Source organism: Tachyglossus aculeatus, unplaced genomic scaffold, assembly GCF_015852505.1.
Source record: "Tachyglossus aculeatus isolate mTacAcu1 unplaced genomic scaffold, mTacAcu1.pri scaffold_170_arrow_ctg1, whole genome shotgun sequence".
Classification (NCBI taxonomy): Eukaryota; Metazoa; Chordata; class Mammalia; order Monotremata; family Tachyglossidae; genus Tachyglossus; species Tachyglossus aculeatus.
Window position 1 is genome coordinate 187,407 of NW_024044892.1, and position 15,061 is coordinate 202,467.

At 46.5% G+C, this 15,061-nt stretch overlaps 2 protein-coding genes across 2 annotated transcripts; one reads left to right on the forward strand and one right to left on the reverse strand.

Moving 5' to 3' along the window:
• Positions 1-2,284: 2,284 nt before the first annotated feature.
• On the reverse strand, positions 2,285-8,113 carry LOC119923297 (vomeronasal type-1 receptor 4-like). Its single transcript, XM_038742745.1, has 5 exons — positions 8,093-8,113; positions 7,326-7,404; positions 7,161-7,227; positions 5,632-5,672; positions 2,285-3,114 (listed from the first exon to the last, which is right to left on the reverse strand). The coding sequence occupies exons 1-5, from the start codon at positions 8,111-8,113 to the stop codon at positions 2,285-2,287; spliced, it is 1,038 nt and encodes a 345-aa protein (XP_038598673.1).
• A 4,545-nt stretch (positions 8,114-12,658) lies between these two features.
• LOC119923299 (vomeronasal type-1 receptor 4-like) lies at positions 12,659-14,815 on the forward strand. The gene is made up of 4 exons (XM_038742746.1): positions 12,659-12,675; positions 13,848-13,971; positions 14,056-14,577; positions 14,687-14,815. Exons 1-4 carry the CDS (start codon positions 12,659-12,661, stop codon positions 14,813-14,815), a joined length of 792 nt encoding a protein of 263 aa, XP_038598674.1.
• The last annotated feature ends 246 nt before the right edge of the window (positions 14,816-15,061 follow it).

Below are 15,061 nucleotides of genomic sequence, written 5' to 3' on the forward strand. Positions count from 1 at the left end.
TCTGCACATAGGCTTTTTTGCTCTCCATGACCTCATAGCACAGGGGGCAGCAGATGGTGGCATTGCAGTTTTAGGACATCACCATGAGGACAAATTGTTCTGCATCTAGGAAAAAAATCACCAGCCAGACTTGTACTGCACAGCTCAGGAAGGAGAGGGAGCTGCACTGTCAGAGGTATGAGAATGGATTTAGGGATGGTGATGGAGATGTAGCACAGAACTAGGACAGATGTATTCTTGAGGCTCTTGAGGCTCTTCCACACCTGGGGGTGTAGAAGTGCTGGTCGAGGGAGGTGAAAGCAACAATGTAGAGATTCCCTCTCAGGGCCACCGAGTAGACCAGGATGAATAGTGTGGTATGGACCAGCTGCAGCTCCTGGATGTCTGAGAACTCCAAGAGGAGGAATTTGATTACCATAGTAATGCTGGCCACATCCTGCAAATTGCCTCTGGGCATCATGGGATAGGATCTGATTTCAGACAAGGATGACAACACTCCAAGAGAGTTTCATACAGCAAGGTAATCCCCTTGTCCTGGAATGAATCTCAATCAGTAGTTTTTAATTGAGTGATTACTGTGCGCAAAGCACTGTACGAAGCACTTGGGAGAGTTCAATACAACAGAATTGGTAGAAACTCAGTAGCTCTCACCTCACCCGATATCGATCAATTGTTCACATCCTCCCTTCTGCTTGGAACTCCCTCTCTCTCCAAATCCTAAACATCACTACTCTCCCCATGTTCAAACACTTACTGAAATCATATCTCTTTCAAGAAGACTTCCTGGACTAAACTCTCAAAACCCCTGACACTATTTTCCCGTCCTTCTGCCTCTCCTGCACACTTATTCCCGTGCTCAAGGACTTAGATATTACCCCCCACACCCATCCCCTTTACTCAGTATCTATGTCCATATCCTTACACTCTACTCCCCCTAATCTCCAGGAAGGCAGAGAGCATATCTACCAATTCTATCAATTGATGACATGTAGTGAGGGCTTACTGTTTGGAGTGATACACACAACTCGGATGTTCACACTAACCTTCTGTGTATTCCATGAGATCCAGCAGTTCTTCTGCAATGGCCCCTCCCTGCTGAACATCTCCTGTATTGAAACACATATTGTTTCTGATGCTGGCATGGCCTTTGGGATTGGATTCACTTTAACGTCTTTCCTTTCCATCATCATCTCCTATGTCCACATCTTCTCTGCTGCTCTGAAAATGCCATTCAGCGAGGGCTGGACCAAAGCCTTGTCCACCTGCCTGTCCCACCTCACTCTCATCACGGTTTTCCTCTCTACGGCCACCATTGCCATTGCTTAAGATAAGCCCCCCTGAGACTCCTCCTCAATGCTGGACCATGAGGTACACTTCGACACGCTGATCCCCCTCATATACAGACTGAGGAATAGGGTCATGAAGGCCACTCTGGAGAAGGTCTAGGAATGAAAGCCATTTCTCCATGATCAAAAACTGTTTTATGCATCTGTCACTCTCCTCATTTCAGGACCAGTTTCATGCCGGGACCGAAGTCACCACGATGATGTGATTCTTCCACCTGTGGTGCTCCGATGTCCAGGAGCTGCAGCGCTCTCTATCTGCGGCCATGATGTGGAATCCCCTCATTTTCACTGTCACCAACCTCTTCCAGAACCTCCACACCCCATGTGCTACTTCTTCAGACTCCTGTCCGTCCTTGACCTCTGCTTCACTCCTGTCACCGTCCCCAAATCCATCCTCAACTGCCTCAAATATCCACTCAATATCTCTGCTAGGAGGTGCCTCTCAAGTCTTTTGGGTGATTTTGTTTTCTGCTTCAGGGATGTTCGTCCTCATGGTGACCTCTTATGACCTCTTGCCACCAACTGCTGTCCCCTCCACTATGAGATCACAGTGAACCGAGTGGCCTGTGCACAGGTGGCAGCTTCCTCTTGGCTCATTGGAGACTTGTTTGGGGTGTTACTGACATCGGCTCCTTTCTCCCCGTCTTTCAAGAGACCCAACACTCAGCAGCTCTTCCGTGATGATTCCCCCTTCCTAAAGACCTCTTGCTCTGAAATCCATGTTTCTTTGAATTTGTTATTATTCTGCTGTCTCCCCTTCGCTGCCTTTTATTTCCAGATGTTCTTCCATGCCTCAGTATGCTTAATTGTCTAGAGCTGGGCCCGGGTAAAAAGCACCCACAACCTTGGCATGTCATGAACTCGATCGAGATACTGGTCTCTTTGTCTGTGTGGAACTCAAAGGGAGGGCAGGCAGCTTCTATGAATCTTCTAGGAATCTATGGAAAATCTTCATCGGAAGCAGGTGGTTCCTTTTTCCAGAATGCCTTTATTCTCCTATCACCATGAACGATCAAAAACGGACAAATGACTGGAAAAGCGAATCCTAATATCATTTGACAATTCACCAGCAGAGACATCTTTTCCTTCGCGCTGAATATAACACTCAGCATGACTGACTGTTGCACATAAAAGAGGACATAGAGTGCGACGAGGGTTATGACCCTCTTGGCCGCTCTGACCTCGGGCATCTCCCCAGGGGAGCGGCCGGGTCCGTGGAGATGCAGTACTCGTTGGTGGTGCCTGTACAGGATAAACAACATGTAGCCACTGACCACACTCATGAGCCGTACGAAGAACAGCTCCCTCAGGGAGAGCACGACCGTGATTACCAGAGCGGATTCTGCACTGACACCTACTTTTGTGTAATATTTGAGGTCTAGCATGATTTGGACAAGGCTACTGTTCTGGGGGCCTTTCATGTGTATTAGTGTACTCAAGTCTATTAGCAGACTGAGAATCCAGGACAGGAGGCAGGAGGGGATGATGCACCTAGGTAATTTGGCTTTAATTCGTACCCAGCGGGAGGTGCCGGGGCTGATGATGACGGCCTGGAACACGCGTAGGAGACAGGTGGTGCAGATGGCGAAACCTCGGGTCGTTCGGTAAAGATACATAAGGATTTTACATTCAACGTCATCTAGGAACTTTCTCTGTCCCCAGGCTGACATGGTCTCTGGGATTCCAATGGAAAGGAGAATTATGGTGTTGGCCAAAGTCAGGTGACTGAAAATCAAATCCAAGGAGCAGATCATGGGGCTTCTGGACACTGTGAGGATATAAAATAGGAGGAGAATCACATTCACTAGGATCCCAATGGTGATCTGTAATAGCATCACAACCCCAAAGGAGTTGGCAGTACCATTCATTCCCTTTAGTTTTTCATCAAAACCGGAGGAAGTCTCCTTCAAAGAAACCTGCGATGAAGGAGAGAGGAAGGGAAATGGAAATCTGCTCCAGTGGTTCAATCTCATTTAATCAAACAATCAATCATGTGTATTGAGTGCTTACCGTACGCAGACCACTGTACTAAGTGCTTGGGAGAGTACAGCATAACGGAGTTGGTAGATACATTCCCTGCCCACAACAAACTTACAAGCCTTGAGACGGATACAGATATTAATATAAATAAATAAATTACAGATATTTACATAAGTGCTGTGGAGCTGGATTAGAACCCATGGCCTTCTGCCTCTTAGGCCTGTGCTCTATCCACTAAACCATGCTGCTTCATGCCATGCTGTATCAATAACAATAACAATAATGGCATTTATTAAGCGCTTACTATGTGCAAAGCACTGTTCTCAGCACTGTAAACCACAGCCCCCTGAACATGCTCAATCCCTCTAGCCAATAGCTGGACCTTCAGTTGATGATTATGGTATTTTTTGAATGCTATTTGTCCAGAACAGTTCTAATTGCTGGAATAGAAACAAATCATTCAGGTCAGAAACAGTCCTTACCCCACATGGGGTTCACAGTCCAAGTAAAAGGGAGAGCAAGAATTGGTACTGATATTGATTGGTTAAGCACTTACCATGCGTCAAGCACTGGGGTAGACCCAAAGAAATCATTGTGTAAACACAAAAGTAGAAGCAGCGTGGCTCAGTGGAAAGAGCACGGGCTTTGGAGTCAGAGGTCATGGGTTGGAATCCCGGCTCCTCCAATTGTCAGCTGTGTGACTTTGGGCAAGTCTCTTCACTTCTCTGTGCCTCAGTTACCTCATCTGTAAAATGGGGATTAAGACTGTGAGCCCTCCGCGGGACAACCTGATCACCTTGTAATCTCCCCAGAGCTTAGAACAGTGTTTTGCACATAGTAAGCACTTAATAAATGCCATTATTATTTATTATTATTATTATCTGGCCAGACACAGTCACTTTCCCACATGGGGATCGTAATCTAAGTAGGAGGAAGAACAGGAATTGAATCCTCATTTTACTGTTGAGGAAACTGAGGCACAGAGTAGTTAAGTGACTTGCCCAAGGTCACACAGCAGGTATGTGGGGAACTGGGCTAACACCTCTTTGTGGATGATCCTGAAATCTTCCTTTCCAGCCCAGATCTCTCATCCAAACTACAGTTCCACTTCCCCTCTTGTCATCAGGCAATTTCCACTGCCCCTGCCCTGGAACTCCTTTCTCCAACCTCTCGGAGAGACTACCACTCTCCATGTCTAATTGTCACTGTGTACCTTTTCCTAGAGCTTAGGACACTGTTGATACTCAATAAATTGTATTCAATCAATCATATTTCTGGAGCACTTACTGTGTGCTGAGCACTGTAGTAAGGTCTTGCAAGAGTTCAATACAACAAATTTTGGAGTCACATTCCCTGACCACAGTGAGCTTACAGCCTAGAGGTGGAGACAGACATGAATATAAATAACTTATGGATATGTACCTAGGTGCTATGGGGCTGAGTACGGGATGAGTGCCAAGTTTTCACAGTTCATAGAACCAAGTGCATAGATTATGCAGAAGGGAGAGAGAATAGGGGAAGAGAGGGCTTAACTGGCAAAGGCCTCTTGAAGGAGATGTGATTTTAATAAGGCTTTTAGGGTGGGATAAGGAATCGTAACCACCCGAAATCCACCACTAGCACTTAAGTATACCATTAGCATGTATGTATGATCACATACCATATACATGCTATATATATTATATATTATCTATGTAATGATACATTAAATTATTGTTTGTTTTATGGTACTTGTTCAGGGCTTACTACATGTCAAAAACTTTTCTAAGCACTTGGGTAGGTAAAAGTTAATTAAGCCAGAGACAGTCCTTGTCTCGCATGGGTTTCACGGTCTTAAGTGGAAGGGAGAATAGGTATTATGCAGTTGAGAAAACCTAGGCACAAAGAAGTTAAGTGACTTGTCCAAAGTCACACAGCTAGCAATTGACAGAGCTGGGATGAAAACCCAGGTCTTCTGACTCCCAAGCCTGGGCTCTTTCCACTAGGCCACGCTGCTTCCTGATCATTCTATTTGTCCATATTTTTATGTGCGTTTCCCACATTAAAGTACAAAGTCACTGTGGACAGGGAACTTGTCACGTGCTTCTATTGGACTGTCCCTAGGTAAGCTTGGTATACAATGCATTGCATGACATGATTTCTACCCCTTTAAATCCACTAAAAAAGAGCCCAGATCTGAGACCTGAAAGTTACGCACACTGGGACATGGTGCTAAGTAGATTAAATCATCTGGTGTTGTGTCAAACCTATCTCCTCTCCACATCTCCCTCCCAACTTCTCCCTCCCTCTCCCTTATGTCACTTACCTTTATTAGACTGCTCCAGGCTGCCTCCACCTCCACCAGTCCTGAAATGGAGAGCAGAAGTGAAGGCTCAAGAAGATGTATGCTCTGTGGGCACCTGTCTCTCTGCCCCAATCCTCCCTGCCAGTTGCCACCTAGAAGGCACCTGGAAGCCTTTCTGAAATACCAGCGGTCACCTGTAAGGCGACACTTTGCCTTTTGCATATCAAGACTAAAGTGGATTCTTTTCTGAAACCTCTAATGCCATAAAGTCACTTGTCCAAAGGTTCGAGGAGCCCTGGGAGAAGGCTCCCAGAGGGTGACCAACCGTAGCTCCAGTGGGAAGCTACAGATTTGCTATTGAAAGCCTTGAAAACACAGTATTGGAGAGATAGTTTTATCCTATTCACTCTTCTCCATCACTCGTGCTGGCTCTAGAAGACAGCTCGCAGGCAAACCCTGATAGATCTAAGCTGAAGCAGCATTTATTAGCCAGTTTTCGTTTCTCTCTCCCCTTTGGGAATGATTGTGTGGGTATGTATGTAAACATCATTAATCCACCCTGACACTCCAATTGTTATCTCTTTGGAAGTGCCCACCCTCCCCTCCCTAATGGCACTGAAGCCTGGGACAAGATTAATTCCAGAGTTCTCTCTGCAATTATCCACTCATCATCAACCCATCAGAGATGACACTGGCAAGGCATGGCAACATCACAGGGCCAGCCTGCAGATTCATTCAATTCATTCAATCGTATTTATTGAGTGCTTATTATGTGCAGAGCACTGTACTAAGCGCTTGCATCATCATCATCATCATCATCATCAATCGTATTTATTGAGCGCTTACTGAGCACTTACTGTGTGTAGAGCACTGTACTAAGCGCTTGAGAAGTACAAATTGGCAACATATATATAAATATATAAATAAATATAAATATATATGTATACATAAATATATACAAATTGGCAACATATATATATATATAACAAATTGGCTTGTTAACAAATATGTTAACAAATTTGTTAACATATATAACAAATTGTCTTGCACTGTGCAGATCTCAGGAAAGTCCCAGATGAGCTCTAGCAGGATTCAAGCCTGCATCTCAAATGCGTGACTGACCCCTTTAGCGTGGTCAAAATCATGTTTGAAAAAACCTGTTCTTTTTTTATTGTTTTTATACTAGTTGTTCAGCACTTACTAAGTAATGGACATTGTTCTAAGTGCTGGGGGAGATACAAGTTAATCAGGTCAGACATAGTCACTGTCCCGCACAGGACTCAAAGTCTAAAAAGGAAGGAAACTGTTCAGGAAACCGAGGCACAGAAAAGTTAAATGACTTCTCTGAGGTCACACAGGAGTCAAGTGGTGGAGCCCAGATGAGGACTCAGGTCTTCTTACTCCTAGGCCTGTGCTCTTTCCACTAGGCCACGTTGTTTCCCACAGCCTTCTGCTATAGTCGCAGCTCAATTTTAACAGGATTCAAGACTGCATCTCTAATGTGTAAATGATCCCTGCAGGATGGCCAAAATGGCCAGAATCATGTTTACCAACAGAATTTCGGCTGCCACAGCCCCAGGTCAGCCTCCTCCTTCTCTGTTGGTCTAGTCTCCCTAACTGGTCGGCAAGGAGGTGATTAATAGGGTAGAGGGAGATTATACTGTTGGCTTGTACTGACTCCCTACAGAAACCGGTCCTTCCCACAGCCTGCCCACGAGCTGGTGGCCTCATTGAGGAGTGATCACTGACCATGGCAGGAATGTGAATCCCTTCCTGCTTCAAAAGCAGCATAACCTAATGGAAAAAGCACAGGCGTGGGAGTCAGAAGGACCTGTGTTCTAATCCCGGCTCTGCCACTTGTCTGCTGTGTGATCTTGGGCAAGTCACTTCACTTCTCTGTACCTCAGTTACCTCATCTGTAAAATGGGGATTAAGACTGGGATCACCACATCGAATATGGACTCTGTCCAACCAGATTAGCTTACATCTACCCGTGTGCATAGAAAAGTATCTGGCACATAGTAAGTGCTTAACAAATACCATTAAAATTTGGAGGAAACTTAGGCCCAGAGAGGTTAGGTGGCTTGTCCAAAGTGATGCAGCAGGACAAATATTCCTGACCTCCAATGCTGTGACTTTTCCACTAAGGTATATTGGGAAAGAAAGGAAATGATGAGGAAAGTGCCTACTCTAGCTTTCCCAGAGAAGCAGCATGGGCTAATGGAAAGAGGACAGACTTGGAGTCTAAACCCAGTTCCACCATTGTCTATCCACTACACCACGATGCTTCTCCAGGTTTCAGGTTTCAGCTGCAGGTTGTCACTCTGCAGCTCTCAGTGATCAGATGAAAATGTTCCAAGGAGTATTTTGGGGGTAGGGTGTCCCATCGATGCTTGAAGAGCCCATGGGACAAAGGGACAGGAACCACCCATACATCCCCCTCCCCGTCCCCCTCCCCCAGTCCCACCCATGGCAGCTTTACCCCACTCAAGGCCAGCGACATGATCTTGCAGAACCGGATTGAGGGCTGGGTGGGTGGAATTCTTGGAAACCGGTGGGAATGAGTTGCCAGTGTTGCCTGCCAGATGGGAATGTGGTCAGAGTCTGCAATGGGCTTCAGGATGCTAGGGAGGGCAGAGAATGGAAATAATAGATATGGTATTTTTTAAGTGCTTACTGTGTGCCAAGCACTGTTCTAAGCGCTGGGGTAGATACAAGTTAATCAGGTTGTCCCATGTGGGGCTCACAGTCTTAATCCCCATTTTACAGATGAGGTAACTGAGGCACAAAGAAGTTAAGTGGCTTGCCCAAGGTCACACAGCAGACAAGTAGCAGAGCACTAGATCTGGTGGATCTGGTGACTATTGAAGGCTGATCCAGCTGGAACACCTATTTGGTGTGGACAGCACTGTTCTAAGCACTTGGGAGAGTACAGAGTGACAGAGCTGGTAGATACAATGCCTGCCCAGAAGGAGCTTACAATCATTTGGCCAATGGGGAGAGAGAGGGGTCCAGGGAGCAGCACAGAAAGGGACATCCAGACATAAACCTCTTGATTGTAAGCTCCTTTGTAATAAAAATGATAATTATGGTACTTTTTAAGTGCTTACTATGTGCCAAGCACTATCCTAAGCACTGCAGTGGATACAAATTAATCAGGTTGAACTCACTTCATGTCCCACATGGGGCTCACTCAATACCCATTTTACAGAAGAGATGCCTGAGACCTAGAGAAGTTAAGTGGGCAGGAAATATCAGAAGTAGCCTGGCTCAGTGGAAAGAACATGGGCTTTGGAGTCAGAGGTCATGGGTTCAAATCCCAGCTCTGCCAATTGTCAGCTGTGGGACTTTGGACAAGTCATATAACTTCTCTGGGCCTCTGTTCCCTCATCTGGAAAATAGGGATTAAGACTGTGAGCCCCCCGTGGGACAACCTGATCACCTTATAGCCTCTCCAGCACTTAGAACAGTGCTTTGCACATAGTAAGCGCTTATTAAATGCCATCATCGTCGTTATTATTATTATTATGTCCTCCTTTTGAGTAGGGAATGTCTACCAACTCCACTGTATTGTCCTTGCCCAAGCACTTAGTACAGTGTTCAGCACACAGTAAGGACTCAATAAATATCACTGATTGATTGATAGACTGATTGTATGATCCCTCCGCTTTCCATCACCGCCCCAACATTCTGCCTTTCAGTTCTGCCAAAGCACAGACAAGCCCTTCCCAAAAGCTCCCTCATTCATTCATTAATTCAATTGCATTTATTAAGCACTTACTGTGTGCAGAGCACTGTAGTAGGCGCTTGGGAAAGTACGATATAACAATGCATAGCCGCATTCCCTGCCCACAACACGCTTACAGTCTGGGGAGGTGTGCGGTGGAGACAGACATCAATACAAATAAATAAATTACAGATATATACATAAGTGCAGTGGGCCTGGGAGGGGGGAAGAACAAAAGGAGCAAGTCAGGGTGATTCAGAAGGGTGTGGGAGAAGAGGAAAGGGGGCCTTAGTCTGAGAAGGCTTCTTGGAAGAGATGTGACTTCAATAAGGCTTTGAAAGCAGGGGGGGAGAGTAATTGCCTGTTGGATTTGAGGAGGGAGGGAGTTCCAGGCCAGATGCAGGAAGCGGGCAGGGGGTCGGTGGCGAGACAGGCAAGACAGAGGCACAGTGAGAAGGTTAGCACTAGAGGAGCGAAGTGTTCAGGCTGGGTTGTAGAAGAAGAGTAACGAGGTGAGGTAGGAGGGGGAAAGGTGGTGGAGTGCCTTAAATAATAAAATAATAAATAATGATGGCATTTATTAAGCACTTACTATGTGCAAAACACTGTTCTAAGCACTGGGGAGGTTACAAGGTGATAAGATTGTCCCACAGGGGGCTCACAGTCTTCATACCCATTTTACAGATGAGGTAACTGAGGCACAGAGAAGTTAAGTGACTTGCCCAAAGTCACACAGCTGACAGTTGCCGGAGATGGGATCTGAACCCATGACCTCTGACTCCAAAGCCCGGGCTCTTTCCACTGAGCCACGCTGTGATGAGTTTTTGTTTGCTATGGAGGTGAATGGGCAACCACTGGAGTTTTTTGAGGAGTGGGGGTGATACGTCCTGAACATTTTTGTAGAAAAATGATCCTGGATCAGGCCCCTCAACCACCACCTTCGTTCACCCTTCCCATCCTCCACGTCCCAAGTCACTGCTCCAGGGCAGCCCAGAGTTGGGAGTGGAGGAGTCTCAGTGAGGCTTTGGGGAGCCTCTGGTCCAGGACAGGCTATCAGATGGCTCAAGATCACCAGAGTACCAAGTGTGTCTGTTTCTGTTCTGGCTTGGAACACAACCAGGTTGTTGCCCTGGCAGGCAAGATAGAGCTCAGGCTGGCACCTACACATCACCCGGATTTTCACCGATCCAGTTCTGGCAGGAGCTGCTGTTTCTCCATGACTAGAGGGGCTTCTTCCAGGCTGCAGGGCCTAGCTCCAAACCCACCACCCAGCTGGTGTGCGTGTCTGGTGCTTTGGATGTCAGTAGGGGTGACAATGTCCTCCACACACCTGGGAAAGCCCTTTGTCATGTCTCCTGGCCCAGATTCCCCATTGGGAAACCTAGTTTACAAGGCAGACCCTAAAACAGTGAGTATCCTCATACAGTTATTACAGTAAGTGGCTCCTCCCTCAACTCTGGGGAAAGAGCCCGGGCTTTCGAGTCAGAGGTCATGGGTTCAAATTCCAGCTCTACCAATTGTCAGCTGTGTGACCTTGGGCAAGTCACTTCACTTATCTGGGCCTCAGTTGCCTCATCTGTAAAATGGGGATTAAGATTGTGAGCCCCATGTGGGACAACCTGAACACCTTGTAACCTCCCCAGTGCGTAGAACAGTGCTTTGCACATAGTAAGCGCTTAATAAATGCCATCATCATCATCATCATCACTCTCTGCATTGGAAGTAGTTTTTTAACATGAGCAAGCGTGGCTTGCCCTGAAGGAGGCCTTCCCAGACTGAGCCCCCTGTTTCCTCTCCCCCTCGTCCCCCCTCCATCCCCCCATCTTACCTCCTTCCCTTCCCCACAGCACCTGCATATATGTATATATGTTTGTACAAATTTATTACTCTATTTATTTTATTTTGTTAATATGTTTGGCTTTGTTCTCTTTCTCCCCCTTCTAGGCTGTGAGCCCACTGTTGGGTAGGGACTGTCTCTATATGTTGCCAACTTGTACTTCCCAAGCGCTTAGTACGGTGCTCTGCACACAGTAAGCGCTCAATAAATATGATTGATTGATTGAACCTATCCCTTATTTGTCAAAGCAGAGCCTGAGAATAAAAATAATAATAATAATTGCATTTATTAAGTGCTTACTATATGCAAAGCACTGTTCTAAGCGCTGGGGAGGCTACAAGGCGATCGGGTTGTTCCACAGTCACAGTCTTAATCCCCATTTTACAGATGAGGCACAGAGAAGTTAAGTGACTTGCCCAAAGTCACACAGCTGGAGAACTGTGGAACAGCATGGCCTAGTGGAAAGAACATAGGCCTGGGAGTCAAGGGACCTGTGTTCTAATTCCGGTTCTGCTATTTGTCTGCTGTGTGACCTTAGGGATGTCACTTTATTCTCTGTGTGTCAGTTCTCTCACCTGTAAAATTGGGATTCAATGAATATTCACCTTCCTACTTAGACTGTGAACCCCATGTGGGACAGGGAATGTGTCTGACCTGATTTTTATCTACACTTGCCATTAGAATAGTTCTTGCTACATAGAGCATAACATAATAATAATCATGATAATAACAATAATAAGGAACACATCTTGTTTGTATACTGTAAGTTCCTTGTGGGCAGAAAACGTATCTACTAACTCCATTGTACTGTACTTTCCCAAGTCTTTAGTATGTGTTGTTCACATAAATATGATTGATCGGAGTGATAGACTGATCTTGGGAAAACATGCTGCAAACCATTGGCTCTCCCTTTATAAGGACCCAAGAGCTCAGGCGCTAATTCTGTCTGTTGCACATTTTGGTCACTTTTCCTGGGACTGTGTGCAACCCTGATCAACTTGTATCTATTCCAGTGCTTGGAACAGTGAGTGCAAGTGCCATAATAATAATAATTGTTATTATTATTATTTCCAGAGAGATTCCCCCCTCGTTATGTCACAGCAAACCAGTGCTCACTGATGCTCTCATCCATGAACCCATAAATAACCCCTGAGGGAAGGCGGAAATGAGACTCGTGGCTGATAAATGCTGTCCCGGCCCCACTCAATCCAAGAGCAGCTTCCCCAAACCCACTCGATCCGACGGTGGCTGTCTCAGCTCCATTTCATCCTGCCCCAGCCCTGCTTCATCCAATGGTGACTGCCCTAGCTCGACTCTATCCGATGGTGGCTTCCCCAGCCCAGTTCCATCCCGAAGCAGCTTCCACAGTTCTGCGCCAACCTACTCCAGTCCAGCTATATCCAACAGCAGCTGCCTCAACTCATCCATCCTGTCCCAGTCCTGCCCCATCTGACGGTGGTTGCCATAGCCCTGTTCCCACCGAGATGAGCAATAACCGTGGGTGAGTAACTCAGAGCCACCTCTCACTGGCTGCAGAGTTTCAGATGGTTCAGAGGAGATAATACAAATGGCAATCAATAATTATGCCATTTGTTAAGTGATTAAGTGTTGTACTATGCCTGGGTGTTTGAAAGATAGTTGGGTTGGACAGAGTCCCTGTCCCATATGGGGACTGCAGCCTAAATAGGAGGGGATTCAATTTAATCCCCATTTAACAGATTAGGAAACTGACGTACAAAGAAGTAACTAGCCCAAGGTCACATGGCAGACAAGTGGAGAAGCTGGGATTGGAACACAGATCCTCGGGGTCCCAAACTCTTTCAACTAGGCCATGTAATTTCTGGGGGCTGAGTTGAATCAATTAATCAATCAATCATATTTATTGAGCCCTTACTGGGTGCAGAGCACTGTACTAAACTCTTAGACAAATACCATATAACAGAGTTGGTAGATGTGTTCTCTGCCCACAGAGACTTTCACGTCTAGAAGGGGAAAAGACATTAATATAAAAAAATAATTATGCATATGTGCATCACTGTGGCTGAGGGTGGGGTGAATAAAGGGTATAAGTCCAAGTGCGAGGGTGATAAGGAAGGGAGAGGGAGTGTAGCAAATGAGGGCTTATTTGGGGAAAGATTCTGAAGGAGATGCAATTTTCATAAGGCCTTGAATGTGGGGAAAGTAATGGCCTGTCAGATATGAAGGGGGAGGAAATTCCAGGCCAGAGGTAGGACTTCACGAGGGGTAAGATGTACTAGAATGAGGTTCAGTGAGTACATTGGCAATAGAGGAGTGAAATGAATGTCCTGGGTCGTAGTAGAAAACCTGCTGCTTGTCCACTGTGTGACCATAGACAAGTCAGTTAACTACTATGTGCCTCAGTTACCTCAGCTGTAAAATGAGGATTTAGATGTGAGCCCCATGTGGGACAGGCACTGTGTCCAACCTAATCACCTTGTATTTATCCCAGTGTCTGGGACATACTATGCCTGGGACACAGTAAGCACTTAGCAAATATCACAGTTATTACTATTATTTTTCCACCAACAGTAGCAGGTCCCACTGAGAACTGATGAGAATGAATCTGGTGGAGATCTCCTTTGCCATCCTGTTTTCACTGCAAGTAGTCCTAGGGGTCTTGGGGAATGTAGGCCTCCTCTTACTCTCTGTCAGCTCCAGCCTGAGACCCATTGAGCGGATCATCACCCATCTGGCTTTGGCCAACACCTTGGTCCTTCTTAGCAAGGGTATCCCAGAGGCCATGGAAGCTTGGAGAATAAAAAACTTCCTGGACGCCGTTGGTTGCAAAATCCTCATTTACTGTTCCCGGGTGGGCCGTGGCCTGTCCATCTGCATGACCTGTCTCCTGAGTGTCTTCTAGGCCATCACCATCAGTCCCGGCACCTCCTTCTGGGCCACACTCAAAGCCAAGGCCCCGATGTGTATCACACCCTCTTGTCTCCTCTTCTGGATCCTCAATCTGAGCCTGGATGTCCCTTCCCTGCTGTACATAACCGGTCCCAAGAACAAGACCAATACCCGAAATATGTTCAATTTAATATACTGTTCCTCAGTCAGTCTCCCCTCAGGAGTCACCCATGGACTTTCAACTGTTTTCATTCTCTGGGACCTGATCTTTGTGGAGCTCATGAGTGCAGCCAGTGGCTATATGGTATGTGTCCTGCGCAGACACCACCGACTGGTCCACCATCTTCATGGATCCAGCCACTCTCCCAGAGTGATGCCCGAGGTGAGCGCAGCTAAGAGAGTCATTGCCCTGGTGACTCTATATGTCCTCCTTTATGGAAACAACACAATCACATTGAATGCTTTACTGAACAACAAGATAGATTCTCCCCTCTTGTTGAATATCCACATGACTCTGTCACTCTTTTTCCCCACTGTGAGTCCCTTTCTGATCATCAACACCAACAAGAGATCCTTTGCAAGGTAGAATCCCTGTGGGAAAACAGAAGTTGTCTGCTTCCTGCATCAACCCCATCATGTTTCAGGCTGTGGCCGAGCCCTATGCAGCCGAGAGAGACGTTGTACTGGCTCTGATGAGAGGAGCCTACTGGGACAGACTCCTCCTCATAGGAGCTTGGTCTTTGCTGTTTCTGGCAGAACAGTGCCAGGTCTGAGGCAAAGATCTCAGCCATTCATAAGATCCCTGTGACATGTAATATCCCAGACCTTCCCAGGCTCTTTCCATTTTGTTCTTTCTCCCCGTGGGTGGAAGAGGTAAGGGGTTGGCTCAGGATGTCCTGTGGTGGGGGGTGACCTCTCTCACTCTTCTCAGAGATGGCTGAGGCTACATACACTTTCCATCTCAAGGATGTCCACCAACATAGGCCTTCTCAATCATGGCTACTGCCTCTGCTCTCCTC